The sequence below is a fragment of the Limulus polyphemus genome, unplaced genomic scaffold, assembly GCF_000517525.1.
Source record: "Limulus polyphemus unplaced genomic scaffold, Limulus_polyphemus-2.1.2 Scaffold2467, whole genome shotgun sequence".
In the NCBI taxonomy this organism is placed as follows: domain Eukaryota; kingdom Metazoa; phylum Arthropoda; class Merostomata; order Xiphosura; family Limulidae; genus Limulus; species Limulus polyphemus.
In genome coordinates this window covers 74,319-88,427 of record NW_013668077.1, presented here as the reverse complement: position 1 = coordinate 88,427, position 14,109 = coordinate 74,319, and the positions used below count along the sequence as shown (strand labels likewise).

At 31.3% G+C, this 14,109-nt stretch overlaps 1 protein-coding gene across 2 annotated transcripts in view; it reads left to right on the top strand.

Annotated features, from left to right (window-relative positions):
- The first annotated feature begins 3,725 nt into the window (after positions 1-3,725).
- LOC106467039 (serine/threonine-protein kinase B-raf-like) overlaps positions 3,726-14,109 on the top strand; it is a 69,331-nt gene continuing 58,947 nt past the window's right edge. For both annotated transcript variants that reach the window (XM_013927349.2, XM_022395143.1), the window contains exon 1: positions 3,726-3,854. In XM_013927349.2, the coding sequence (XP_013782803.1) occupies positions 3,771-3,854 (84 nt within the window). In that variant the 5' untranslated portion in view covers positions 3,726-3,770. The remainder of the gene's footprint in view (positions 3,855-14,109) is intronic.

Sequence of the window (14,109 nt, the reverse complement as noted above, 5' to 3'; positions counted from 1 at the left end):
TTGTTCACCGATTCCAGTTATTTAACAATTTCATTGGAAAAAATATTCCAAAAATAAAATAATATATCATCCCCTCGTTGCTCTTATCTCTATTTTCTACATAAAGTTAGGGGTAATAATTTAATTTTCAATCACTTTAATTATAAAAAATTAATAATCATATCATGACAAATGGTATATTAATTACTTTATGTTGTCATTTATTGACTAGGTAGGTCAATAAAACAGTTTAGCAAGCAGTGCAAATATATTTATAGAATATATTATAAAATAAAGCTCTTTATACATTAAGTTTTAAAAATTATATTTACTTTTTGTTGAAGTTGTATAAACTTTTGTAATTTAAGGCTTTCTTATGTACAAAGCACTTTTAGTAGTTAAAATAAACGGATGAACAGTCATTAAAAGATCAAATGAATATATAGTTTGACCCACTCTCTACGCCTACCTCTACCTTGCTGTAAATTACAATTTGTTAATAGATTTTTCTAAGGCCGACTCCAATTACGTTTATAAACAATAGATAACTTAGATTTCAATGACTGACTGACATATGTTTTATACCACGTGCTGTTACATATAATTGTCAATTTAGCTGAAGAGAAATTTTTTTTTCCCCAGGAGAACATAGTGGGAACTAAAGTTGAATTTCTAATCGCTTAAGTCACGTGATTAGAGAGCAGAAAATTTCTCACAGAAATACCAGTTTCTCAGCTGTTCACATGAAATTATTCTATATTATTCCCTGCATTATTTGCTTAAAAAAATATTTTGTGGATAAGTAGCATTGATGTAAAATATTAGGGCTAGCATAGAAGGACAGTCGACGGCAAAATGATAAAACGGCTACACAGGTGAGCGATATATTTCTTGTTTTTTTATCTATTTTTTATTTATTATTGTAAAAGTAACTAAAAATATAAAACTCAGAAACGTTTAGGCTAGATAAGGTTAAATTGGGTAATATAAATAAATAAAATGATAATAAAAAGTTTCTACGAGGTACACTCGCTAGGACTAACAGCTCACGAGTAGCACGAGCTTTATATTACTTGGTTAGTGTAACATTTGCTTCATGTTACCGCATATTTTGACACTTCTTATGGCAGGAATTTTAAAAATCACGGTCCAAAAGGCAATAAAATTTAATTATAAACTGTTTTATAAGGTTACGAAGTTTAAACTATTTAGTGTAAAGAAATGTTGTTTCCTGCTACAATTTGAAGTAATTCTGGAAAGAAAAAATGGTATTTTTGATTTATTTTGTATTTGTTTATGGTGGTTGCGAGATCGGTCAGATTGATCTAGTCTGTATCGAGTAAGAATAAAATAAACAACAGACAAAAATTAAGATTTATCGAAAAAAGAGAGAGTTAAACTGATGGTCCGGATCGTCAGTAGGGGCTCCTCACCGCTTGGGGCCTTGGCGCCACGGTTAATGCGGCCCTGTGCATATCTTACCATCCCGTACTATGTATTAAATTTTTTTGAGTACAACAACTTTTAAATTTTTTACTCAAGATCTAATTTTGAAACACACTGACTCCGTTGAAATCGAGTATAAAATTAAGCTTAAGATGTTACTTTTTTGTAGCTTGACCAGTCAAGGAAGTTATGCACTGTTTCATGAGATAGTTGCACCCTGTCCTGCTTGATTTTGCATTTGGAATATCTTGTGACTGTCACATATGGAGAAGATATACTTCCGCGTTTTGGTGCCTGTTTTTCGATTGATCAGCTACACAGAGAGAGAATGTGTATTATGTATGCAGTTTTAGCGCTTTCAGAGATTTACTCTGATTTTTGAGAAGTTCATTTCATTTTTTCTGGAAAAGCCAAGGCTTGCTATATAACTGTTGTCTATCTTTCGTCATATATTTATCTGCTAATTGTGTGTACTGCTATCAAATTTTCATCATTTACATACATTAACTTTATTTGCAATAATTCTACCACTCATACCACTCATTTACTTTGAGAAATAAAGTTCCCTATTCTTGTTTTGACTTCAGTACCGTGCCTTTCCTTTTTTATTCCACTAAACCTGTCCTTCTATACTTGATATTCACGAATCTCTCGTTTTTACGGGGACTGAGCGACCGTGAGAAAAGTATAGCTTTGAAATATCACACTCTGGCTCCAAACGTGATACATGTTGAATCACATTTTCTGTTGTCCTGGTCTGGACTGGCCATCTTATGGCTTTGTGCCCTCAACGGTTGGTATGCCGGTCCTCAAAACAATAAACATAAATACGGAGCACTTTCTTATGGTTTGTCTGTCGTATCTATATGGATTTATCAAATAGCAGATTTCAAATAACTTACTACATAAAAAAACCCACGTTAAATAAAATAATTACATAAGTAGCCTTCGCTCTCACCAACTTTAACTGAAAAAAGAATGCAGTGCATATCTATACAAGAAGTCATTCAGAAAAGACAAAACACCATTATCTTAACTAATCAGTACACTGTCACAGATTCAAAAATATTAATAAGGATTTACGTGCCGGACTGTGGATCCGAGGTTCGTGCCATATTACCGCCCCCCCCAAAAATAAATAAATTAGAAATGCACTTTACGCTTTGGTGCGATGGGTGCATTAACTTATAGGTTAAATCTCAATATTAGACTGGAGTAACATACGAATTAGCGGTGGGTAGTGTTGACTTCCTGCCTTCTCTATACTCTATCACTTCAAAATTAGGAATGGCTCACAAAATTAAACCACATGTAGCAATCAAACACGAGAAAGCAATATATATATATATTGTGCACATTGCAGGAGAAACACTGGTGCTTACAAGATAAAACAACAATAACATTAAAAACGAAATCATTCAGAGTATGTAGTCCACAGATGGTTTTTATTTCCGTGATAATGAGTATCGGCACCACTGCCTTATCGTGAGTTGGTTTGTATTAAAATGCCATGGCCGATTAATTTTAGTTCCAGTTTGTTACTTTTGATGTCAGATAAAAATATATGTTTATGTTTGTGAGAATGGATTTGTTTCTTTCTTGTTAATCCCAAAGCCACACAATGGGTTATCTGTGCTGTGGCCACCCCGAGTATCAAAACCCAATTTTTAGTGTTATAATTAAGCCAGCAGACTTACCTTTTAGCCACCGGGGGAGGGATAAGGATTTAATTACTATATTACTTTTAATATTGGGTTTCTTAATAATAATGATGAATAACGAAGACTCAAGACTAACATTCAGAATGTTTCTAAAATTTTGGTTTTGTAAATTAAAAAACTAACAAACTTGACACGTAAATATACATGAAAATCTAGAAAATCTCACTAATACTTTTGATTTTTACTAATTTTAACTCTTGGTGCAGTAAATCTAGTGCTTTATAATACTTGAGTGTGAAGATTAGGGAAAGTCTCATAACAATCGAAGTACTATGTTTCAATTAATGTATATTTACTAGACCTCTTGGCATTCATCCCCATATATTGTGTGACCATGTTGACCTTGCATTTTTCTACTAACTTAGGATGGTGAAAGTTCAGTGAACAACGCTAGATTCTTTTGTGCTAATATTACAAAAAGAAAAGTCATTACATGTTGGATTTCCTTCTTTAAATAATTTTTAAGTACTTCACACTTATTAATGTACGATATCAGAAAGGCTTATTTCTACTGCTAAAAATATAATAGAAATTTCCGAGATGAGTGCATCACCATGGTAATCGGCGCTCGTTTACAAAGTGATTCGTCTAGGCATTATTAATCACGTGACGTTAGTGATCAAGATGGCGGTTGCTGTGTCAAATCTTAATCTTGACTCTCCCAGTAAATCATTTAGCAACGAAGAAAGTGGAACTATTTATGATGAGGTATGTCTTTGAATAAATTCCATTGAATTAGATTATTAATACAAGTAAATTGAAGTAGCAATTATAACAACCAGATTAGGCTAATCAAGACCTGTTGTCAATATTCAATCAATTTGAATTGTGATCATTTAGTTAGGTAGTAATAGTAATCGTAATACTATGGTAATGGATATACTATAAAATATTATAATAATAAATATATGCTTATCACATTGACACCAACTCAGTACTGTTACTGAGTAACAGGCAGTGACAGAGATATTGATTACAATTTACAGTAGTACTAGTACGTAGTTAGTAATCTTCTTTTTTATAGCATATTAATTAATTATCAAGTGCACATCCACAGGATTTATCATACCAGAAACACTAAAACAGTGAAAGAAAAATACTGGGAAAAATGTTTAATTCAAGTATGTAAACAAATAAAAATTAGCCACCCCACGATTTGCACACTACAACTGTACAAAATGACCAACCATTCCTGATGATAATGAGTTGATATTTGTAATATTATTATTACCAATACCAAGGCAATGACGATGGGTATTAAGTATACTGTAAGCTGCAGCATTCAGTAGTCTAAAATAATTACTATGAAGAACATAACATCAGAAAAGTCTAAGTTTCAACTTCATGCTATGTTTGTAAAAAATTACACTATAATTCAAATAATGAAAACTTTAACCTATAATTTGAATTATAATTTATATCATGCAATTGTGTATTTGTATATATATATAAGTTTTACATCAAAGTAGCATTTGTAATTTTGGCCTTTTGGAAAACTTTTGAGATCAGAGTATGTTATGTGATTTCTGACATCCTATTCTTTAATAAACAATTTGGCTGAAAAGTAGTGATTGCTTAGGGTACCACATTATAAGAATTGAAAAGATGTGAGCAGTAGCAGATACATTAACTTGTTTTTTGTTTTTTTCAAATACATCCCTTGCTGATGATAAAAAAAAGATGGAATTAGTGGGTATTATTTGTGCAAAAAACATTGTTGTGAGGGAGGTAATTATTGTGCCATGGACTTAGATGTGATAAGTAAATTTTCAATATATCTAATAAAGTTAGTTTAATATGTTACTTAAAAATTAGAGGTTTTTCATACATTTGGACAGTAATTCTATGAACAAAATATTAATTTGTTAGAGGTGATGTTATTTTTAATATATATATTACATTTTTGGTACTCCTTTTTATTTTAAGAAAAAGTACATTTTTACTCACTGTAAGTTTATCACTGACTGTAGTTGTAAAACTAAGTGTTTGCTGTTCATCTCAGTCTTAAAGAATGCTTTTACACAGGAAGATCAGCTTTTTATTAATTAATGTTAAGAATATCTTTTTACTTTATGAAAAAGTACAAATTTACTTAGTGAGAGTAATTTTATTGCCAACTGAAGTTGTAAAACTAAGTTGTGTTCATCTCCATATTAAAGAATATTATTACTCAGGATATTCCATTCTTTATTAATTAAATATTAAGAATATTGTCAATTTTAAAGAATATTATAACTCTCGATATTCCATTTTTTATTATTTAAATGTTAAGAATATCTCATTTCTGACAAAGAAGTTCATCTGTGTTTTTAAACTTTTAATAAATGAAAGTAAGATGTGTAAGTTTATGTACATGTAAAGAATAAGTATACTTGCAGATGTACATTTTTACTAGATAAAAACAGTAATATCTTAACACAGTAAAGGATTGGAAAGATATGGATTGAATGAATATAGACAAAAAATAACAGAAGTCTATTTATATTTAGTAAAAAATAACAAAATTGTTTTTAAACCAAAATAATTTTTGTGTAATTAATTAATTTGTATGATAAAAATTAAAGAATTCAAATGTCATGAACAAGATAACAGAATACTATGGACAAATGAAAATATATGAAGTACAATTAAGGATATTTATTAGAAGTACTGACTTAAACTTTACAAAACTTTATAACAGATGTCAAGACAGCCTTAAAAGATAAATCTTCTGAAAGAAAAAACAAACAAACTTATTTACCACTTTTTAGGATCCATCATTTGAATGAAGAGTACATGAATGAGTAGAGTAAGAAAATCAAATGTTGCATCTCTTCAACCAAACAGTTCACCACAAAATACAACATTTAGAAAGGATTGGCTGTATAATTTCATTACTAGGTGGCCTCTAAGGTGTTCGCTATCTCTCTGTAGTCACAGGGCTATACATCTCTGTCCTACAGTTGTCAGTCAATATGTTGTTTTGTTGGAAATATTTGAACAAATTGTGTATTTTTTATAGCAAAGCCATATCAGGCTATCTGCTGTGTTCACTGAGGGGAATCAAACCCCTGATTTTAGCATTGTAAATCTAGACTTACTGCTGTCCAACTGGAGGACATTGAACAAAGAGACTAAATAAGTAAGCCTACTATAATTTTTTATCTGTGTAAATGTAGCATATCTTTGTATAATGTCTCAATATAAATAATTGGCAAGAAAAGATAATTTATATCCACACACTGTGGAGTTGAGTGATAAAGCAATCATTTTTATATTAGCCATCTGCTAAACAATAGGTAGCTTCTCATAAGCCTACATTATTTTCAAAGGAACACCTGAATCGAGAGCTAACAGAAATAATCTCAGCCATGTGGGTGGAATGATTTCACAAAAGTTAGAAGGATTCATAGTTTATGGATTAGTTTCAAAATTGCTTTGTGAAATTTACCCATACATACTAAAAAAAATAAGATAAGAGCCTATGTTTGTTTGGTTTGGAAATCACTTTGTGAAATTAACTTGTCTCTCAAAGACAAATCCACGTTTGTTATGGATGCAGCAAACACATCAGCCTTGAGCTCACTCAGTTCATAAGAAGGTGTTTTTTTCTTTGTCTCTTTCATAATACTCCTTGACTACAACTTCTAGATGTTGGGTATTTTAAATCTATAAAAGCACACCATATTAAAGAAATGAAATTGCTGATTTTGTTCCTGGTTGTCCATTTACATACAGGATAATGTATGAAAGTTCTTTTCCTTTAATTTGGATTACTATGTCATCATATGACTCAGTTTCATGTGAACTTCAACAATTATAAGTAGTAATGGTTTTGTAGTAGTGATGAGATAAATAGCAAAAACATCGCAGATGATGATGATGTAGAGATGTGGATGATAAGAAGGCATAATGAGGAAGGTTTTAATTATTATATATCTTGTTTGAATATTATGTTTTGACAATTTTTTATTATTTATCTATAACTCATTGCCAAGAATTTTTAATTACAGTTAACTTCTGATCAAAGTGAGCTACCTACATATATGTGTAAATCAAAACTAAAAGTTAACCTAGTAATGAATAAAACTAATTTAATATGCTGTTCTTACTTATAATGATTAGAATGCAGTGATTAATCAGTTGGTTAAACTCCTGTTATCATTATTTTTGGTATCTCTTTGTATCTTCACATTCTTACCAGAGGTGAAATTCTCCTTGTAGATGTACATGTACACATCTTTACCCAGAGCCAACCTCATAGTGTATGAAGTAACTTGTTTTATGCAATTAACAGTCTTCTTCAAGCATTATTTAAAGTGAGTAGCCAAGAAATACAAAAGGTAACAGAACTTGTTACTAGCTTCCAAAAAAGAATTGATACACCACTTGAACTTTACAAAGGTTTCACGGAGCTTCATCAGTGAGTTCTGGTAGAAGTTCACTGTTGATTATTGCCAAACCCCATCTTATTTAATAAGTAATAAAACTACCTATTGTTTGAAATGCTTTACATATTAGTTACACAAGGAGATTTAAAGAAATGTGTCTTTTAAATAATCTTTAATTTCTGTTTAGAAAATTATTTTAAAACATTCTTTTCCATAATATATGTAAAGTTGAAATAGCTTTTTGTAACTGTTCTTATACAAAACATAACATAACCTATGGACAAAATGGGACTATTTGGTCCTTATGCATAACCACCCTTGAGAAAAGTAAAAGTTTAAATCCACCTTTTAATTTCCAGGAAATCATTGATTCCCCTTTTAAAGTGCCGACCTCCACTACTGCCTGTGGCAACTCATTGCATAAGTCAATCACCATGTTAAAGAAATATAATTTGTTTCACTTGAGCCTAACCTGTCTTAAACTTTTGTCCTTTCATTCTGTTATCTTCAGAATATAACACAAAGAAATCAGAGGCCTTAATTAATCCTATAAGTCCCCCCAGGTAAGCATGCAAATTTCAATAAGATCAACTCTTAACCTTCATTTTCCAATACATCAGTATTTTCCAGTAAGTAAATATTATTTCTTATGTAAGAAGACCTGAACTGTATACAGTGTTCTGAGAGATGCCTAACTAATGATCTATATAGAGATAATTACCATCTTTTGACTTGTAACCAATATATATATATATATATAAATACACCCTAAAATTCTATTGGCTTTTAGAGCTAGGAAGTTAGTGGAATTTGATAATCAGTTATTCTCATATGTAACTTGGAAAGTTGGAATAATGAAAAATAGTAATAATTAGAAACTCTAATTGTGATTAGTTGATTATTTTCATGTTTTGTAACACTAATCGATTTTTGCTGAACAACCTTGAATTAATTGAAAACAATATTGAGAAATAGTAATAGCAGTATTTCAACTACTTGGATACTTATAACTGAAAGCTGTAATAATAGGAAAGAATAATTTTAATTAGTTAATTATTTTCATGACATTAATCAATCTAATCATAATTTTGATTACTCCAGTTAATTACCCATCTCTATTGCCTTGAGTGACTTATCCTTCATTTGGACAAGATTTAGCCATGCTATTGAGTTGGTCTGGTCTTGTGGTTAGGGGGCTCGACTCGAAATATGCGAGTCATGGGTTCTAATCCCTATCACACTGACCATGCTCATTCATTTAGCCATGGTGGTGTTATAATGTGATGGTCAATCCTACTTTTCATTGGTTAAAGAGTAGCCCAAGAGTTGGTGGTGAGTGTTGTTGACTAGCTACCTTCCGTCTAGTTTATCACTGCTAAATGAGGAATGGCTAGCACAGATAGCCCTTGTGTAGCATTGCGCAAAATTCAAAGCCAAACCCATCTATATGAAATGTCTGATAAAATTTATGATAACTCAAATTCATTACTTTATACTTACCTTAGATGGTCATTTTAAAAATATTTGTCCAACTTACCCATTAAAACAAGACATTCTGTAATATTTCCACTTCCTCAATACATCTAGAAATTCCCAATATTTTAATGCCATCAGTAAACATTACTAATTATTTCCTTACCAATATCATTAATGTAAGAAAGAAAAGATATAGGCCAAGAACTGACTTCTGAGACACTACATTAATAATAAAAATACAGTTTGACTAGCCTGCATTAATAACAACTTTTTGCTTTTTCCCATTTAACCACCGTACAATCTAATAAACTAGTCTAGAAAAAAATGATTGTCCTTGAAGAAAGATAACAGCTCACAAAAGGAATATCTCTCTTTATGCTCCCTGCAAGTTTTAATTTATGATATATATATATCACTACTGATTTTGTAAACTCACTTTCATCACACTCTGTAGAATTAACCCCACTACAAAAGTAAGACTATCTGGCCTATAATTGTCAGGGCAACTCTTATCCCCCCCCTTTAAATTTGGAGTATCATAAGTAACTTTCCAATCCTCATGTACCTTTCTATTCTGTATTGACCCAATAAAAATTAAAGAGAGAGGCTCACATATATGACCTTCAAACTTTAAAATCCTGGGGGTAAACCTTCTCTGGTTCTGGTGCTATATCTACTTTTAATCTCTCAGTCTTTCTACTTACCTTCAAGAGATTAATAGTACATGGCTCAGGTCAATATTATTATTATTTCCCATAGAATGCTTAGGGTAGTGTACTGATGTAAAGTCCATTATATCAAATTTTACAAAATGTTTGTATTCTATCATTATGTTGAAGGTCTACTTGCACCATTTTGGTTTGCTCTTCCAAGCCGTACTGAAGGGCCATGATTTAGTGAAACCGTAGTCTACTGCAGTGGGAATAGTAAATTGAATAATAGATTAGTTCTATATATCATTCCTTATTTTCTTTATAGGAATTACAGGTTTTAGTGAGGAAAAGCAAAATTCACAAATGGGTTGTACAGCAAGCTCCTGTAGTTTGAGGTGACTGTTGAACTGAAAATTATACCAGTCTAGTTTTATAGATCAATGTTAATAAAGCTTTTACTCTATTGAATTTATACTGTAATTTCCTTGGGTAGTTGTTAATAGGATGTTAATATAGAAATAAGAAAAACAAGCGCCTATTTAACACCGCAAAACATCATCAAAATGTCAGGTTTTGGATTATGAAAAAAAAAAAGTCACTGAAACCTGAAAATATTCAATTTCTCAGCATTGCGTTTCATTTTTACCATTGCAGTGTAATCTGAGGAGTAAAATATTCATGTTAAAACTTTATCTAGAGCACTGTGTCCTCCTCACTATTTAACTGCCTTTAGTCATAAGCAATTTGTCTAAAATCAAAATCTCCCATAATTATTGCATAAGTATTTAAATTAGTAGCAACCTTGATATTATTATACAGTTTCTTAACGACCTCATCCATTTGATCAGATGGCTTATAACAACTATCAGTTAAAAATTTTCTTCTCTTGAAATCCCTGATTGTAGACTATATAGATTCAGTTTCTTGACTACTACTTTTTTATATTTTCAATCCTAACAGCACCACCCTGTGAACTGATGAGGTATTATTTCTTAATTTTCTTAAATTTTTATTATGTTAATAATTATATATCTTTTCCTCTAACATTTAGTTGAGCTTTCCCTTGGGTTTTTTTGTGTATAATGGTGACTCATACCCATTTGACCTAATAGAATAATACTATTTTTAGTGAGGTAAAATTATTGACACTAGGTGGTGCTGAGGTTTTTTGTTGTGATAGCTATAGTACTTTCATTACTCTTCCTTAGAATTTTTTAAATTCTTCATTAAGTGCCATCTTTCCTTCTATAGGCTTTTCATGTTAAAATTATTTCTTTCTCTGTTTTGGAGAAAGAATTTGTTCTTTCTTGACTGTTAATTTTTACTGTTTTTTTTTTCTGGTCCATCTTATTTTTATTCATTTTGCCCATACACATTTTTAAATAAAGCTTTGTTGTTGCTCTTTCTTATATCAGTATAAAAACACTATCATTCAGTTTCTTTCTCAACTTCTAGAAGTTAGTATTGTTCTAGTTCCAGATTTTCATTTTCAAGAGGTCTTGTTGAATTTGTTTTGATTTTAGACCTTTTCGAATTGTTGGCATCTAATTTATATCTTTTGTAAGTCAGTTATCTTGCTGTACTCTCTTTCTTTTTTTCTACTTTTTCACTTCTTCAAGATCCAACTGAATTTCAGTTTACAAAAGTAATCACTGTACAGTTGTTTCAACATTGAAGGATATGGAAGTCTGCATTTATCTGTTTTTGATTGCCAAGAAAATGGCAAAATTTAAAGAACAGTTCAGGAACTTAGTTTCTTTAGCGTATACTTCCAACCATCTCATCATTTTTTACGTTCAGTCAATAACCAGGTTACACATGTATGATGTTACTTGTTCTGATACATCCTCATTCCTGCATTTGTGTATATTTTGCTAAGTGTACCTAACAAGTTCTAGGCCTGTCCTTTACATTTGTTTCCTTTATGTTTTCAGTCACTGAATGGTAAGCATACAATGCTTTTTTTCACCACTTTTCTCTCTGCTTTAGCTTCATATACTTAGTAAAGTCTGATTATTTATTGTGTCATGGATCTCTTAGTCTTGATTTTTGTCACCTACAGGTGTGGCTGTTGTGAAATATCTTCACACAAATGATTCCCATCAGGAGGGATCTGTCTACCCGAATAGTAACTTCAATGATTTGTGGTCTCACTCATTGCCGTGGCTACACATCAGCATTTTATGACAACAGAAGGTTCTTACTGCTTGCTTGTCTGATTTTTCTTCGTGTACTAATAACAAGGCTAAATATGTATTTTCTGAACAGCCTTGGCACTTATGCAAAATCTTGCATAAATTATGGGTTTTGAAACTACCATATGCATTTTGGGTGTTGCATTTATTGTGGCGGTTTGGTGTTTAATAATTATTGTAATGTGTACTAGTTCACAGACTATGAAGTGTACATACTAAGTGCTGCAGTCTAGAATAGATAAGTTGTCATCACTAACTTGTATTCATGTACATTGATCTTTTTCATAGCCAAATGAAAACAAGTTGTTAGCACCCCTATTACTTGATAAGCTATTATGTTAGCTGCCAGTTAGTTGTAGGTCAAAGTTGTCCATCCCTGCCATATTATTATTCACTCTCTATATACAGGTTTTCTCATTTTCGCCAACCTTGGAACCACTAGGTAACCCTAAAACTATACATACTATTACTTTTAATGTTGTAAGTTTATCTTCATGAAACTTGGCAAGCTTTTAGTAAACATTAAAAAATTTTTGCATGCAAAACATCTGGTTTTTTTTTAATAAAGTATTTTTACGAAAGATTTGTCTGTGAATTAAATTACAAAGCCTTTATTGAGTCAGCCTGAGTGAAGTATGATTTTCATGCTTTATCTTATGGACTCGATCCATTTAACGGACCACAAAATATGTTAAATAAATATCAATCACCTTTCTTTATTTCTAGAATGACTACAGATTGTGATATACAATTACAGTTACTTATCCTAAAACATTCAGCACTCTATCCTTTTCATAACTATTTAAAGTTATTGTTTTATTGCTCTTTGAACCATATCTAAGCACTAATCCTGCATAAGAGAAGTTAAATTGCATGGTGACGTATAGCTCAACTTGTGTAAATGAATTATGTAATTCATGAGCAACTAAATACAGATGTTACTGAGAAATTTTTTTCATTTCCTTATTTAACTTAATAAGTTTCTAATTCTTACCTTGTAGTTACTTTTTTATAAAAATAAATAAGGTCCCTTTATAGGGCAGCAGTAAGTATACAGACTTACAACGTCAAAATCTGGGGTTCAGTTCACTGTGGTGAACACAGCAGATAGCCCAGTGTGGCTTTGCTCTAAAACAAAACCAATTATCCAAATAAATGAAAAATATACATTGAAAAACATGAAACTTAGTATTAATGTTTGGTGTCTTTCTCTTTTTTTTTTTTTCTGTTGGCCCACTTTTGAAAATTAAACCTTCTTTTTACTTAAGATGGTACTAATATTGAAATTGCAGGATAAAAGTAACATATTTTTTTGAAATAGATATATGAACTTTTCACAGGCCTTATAAATTTTTAAACAGGGTTTGTGTTTGCCGTACACATTTTTAAAAAGGTTAACACTAAAGCTGTTTCTGAAGTTACAGTTGTGTCAGACATTGTCAAGTAAAGAACACTTGCTCCAAGAATCTTTTACATTTGGCCCAATCTCATTGTTTTACAGTTATAGCTTGCTGTATTCTGGGATAATGGGGTTATTCCTTCCTGTAAACCTTTTCAGTGCATGGCGGACATTAGATTTTTACATTTTTCACCTATGTAATTCTACTGTGTAAAGATGAAAAGTTGTCCATCTGTTACGCTGATATCTCGACAAGCAACTTGCACGAAACAACGGTATTTTCTGCCGTGACAGGCAAGTTTGTGTTTTTAAAATTCTTCCAGCCATATGTGTATGTGTGTGTGTGTATCTATCTCTATATATATATATATAACGAATGATGCGCTACTTTGGGCATATAATTAGATTTTAGGGTAGGTTGGTAGAGATCGTTATGTGTGTTAAATTTAATTTAGTATATGTGCACTCCATGCTTGGTATTGCTGATGCACAAAAATCATAATCATTGGCTGAAATTCTCCATTACATTTGCTTGGTTGTTAAGGAGATACATTGATGCAACATCACCAAATCTTGTCCATTCGGAACCTTCAGCTACAACTCTATAATAACCCGCATGTTTTACCCACAGCACATTTCAATTTTGAAATGACCAAATTAAAGCACACTTCTTCAGCTTAGCAGTCTAACAATGCCAAAACCAGGAAGACAGTCCAAAGACTACAAAATTCATAATAAAATGCACTGCCTTTACCATCACAATTAATAACTTGCAAGGATATACAGTTGACCAAGTAAAAATATGTCTTTGAGAATCAGTTTTTTTTGCATGTTTCAACCTATAAGGAGTTATCCAGAAGAATAGTTGAA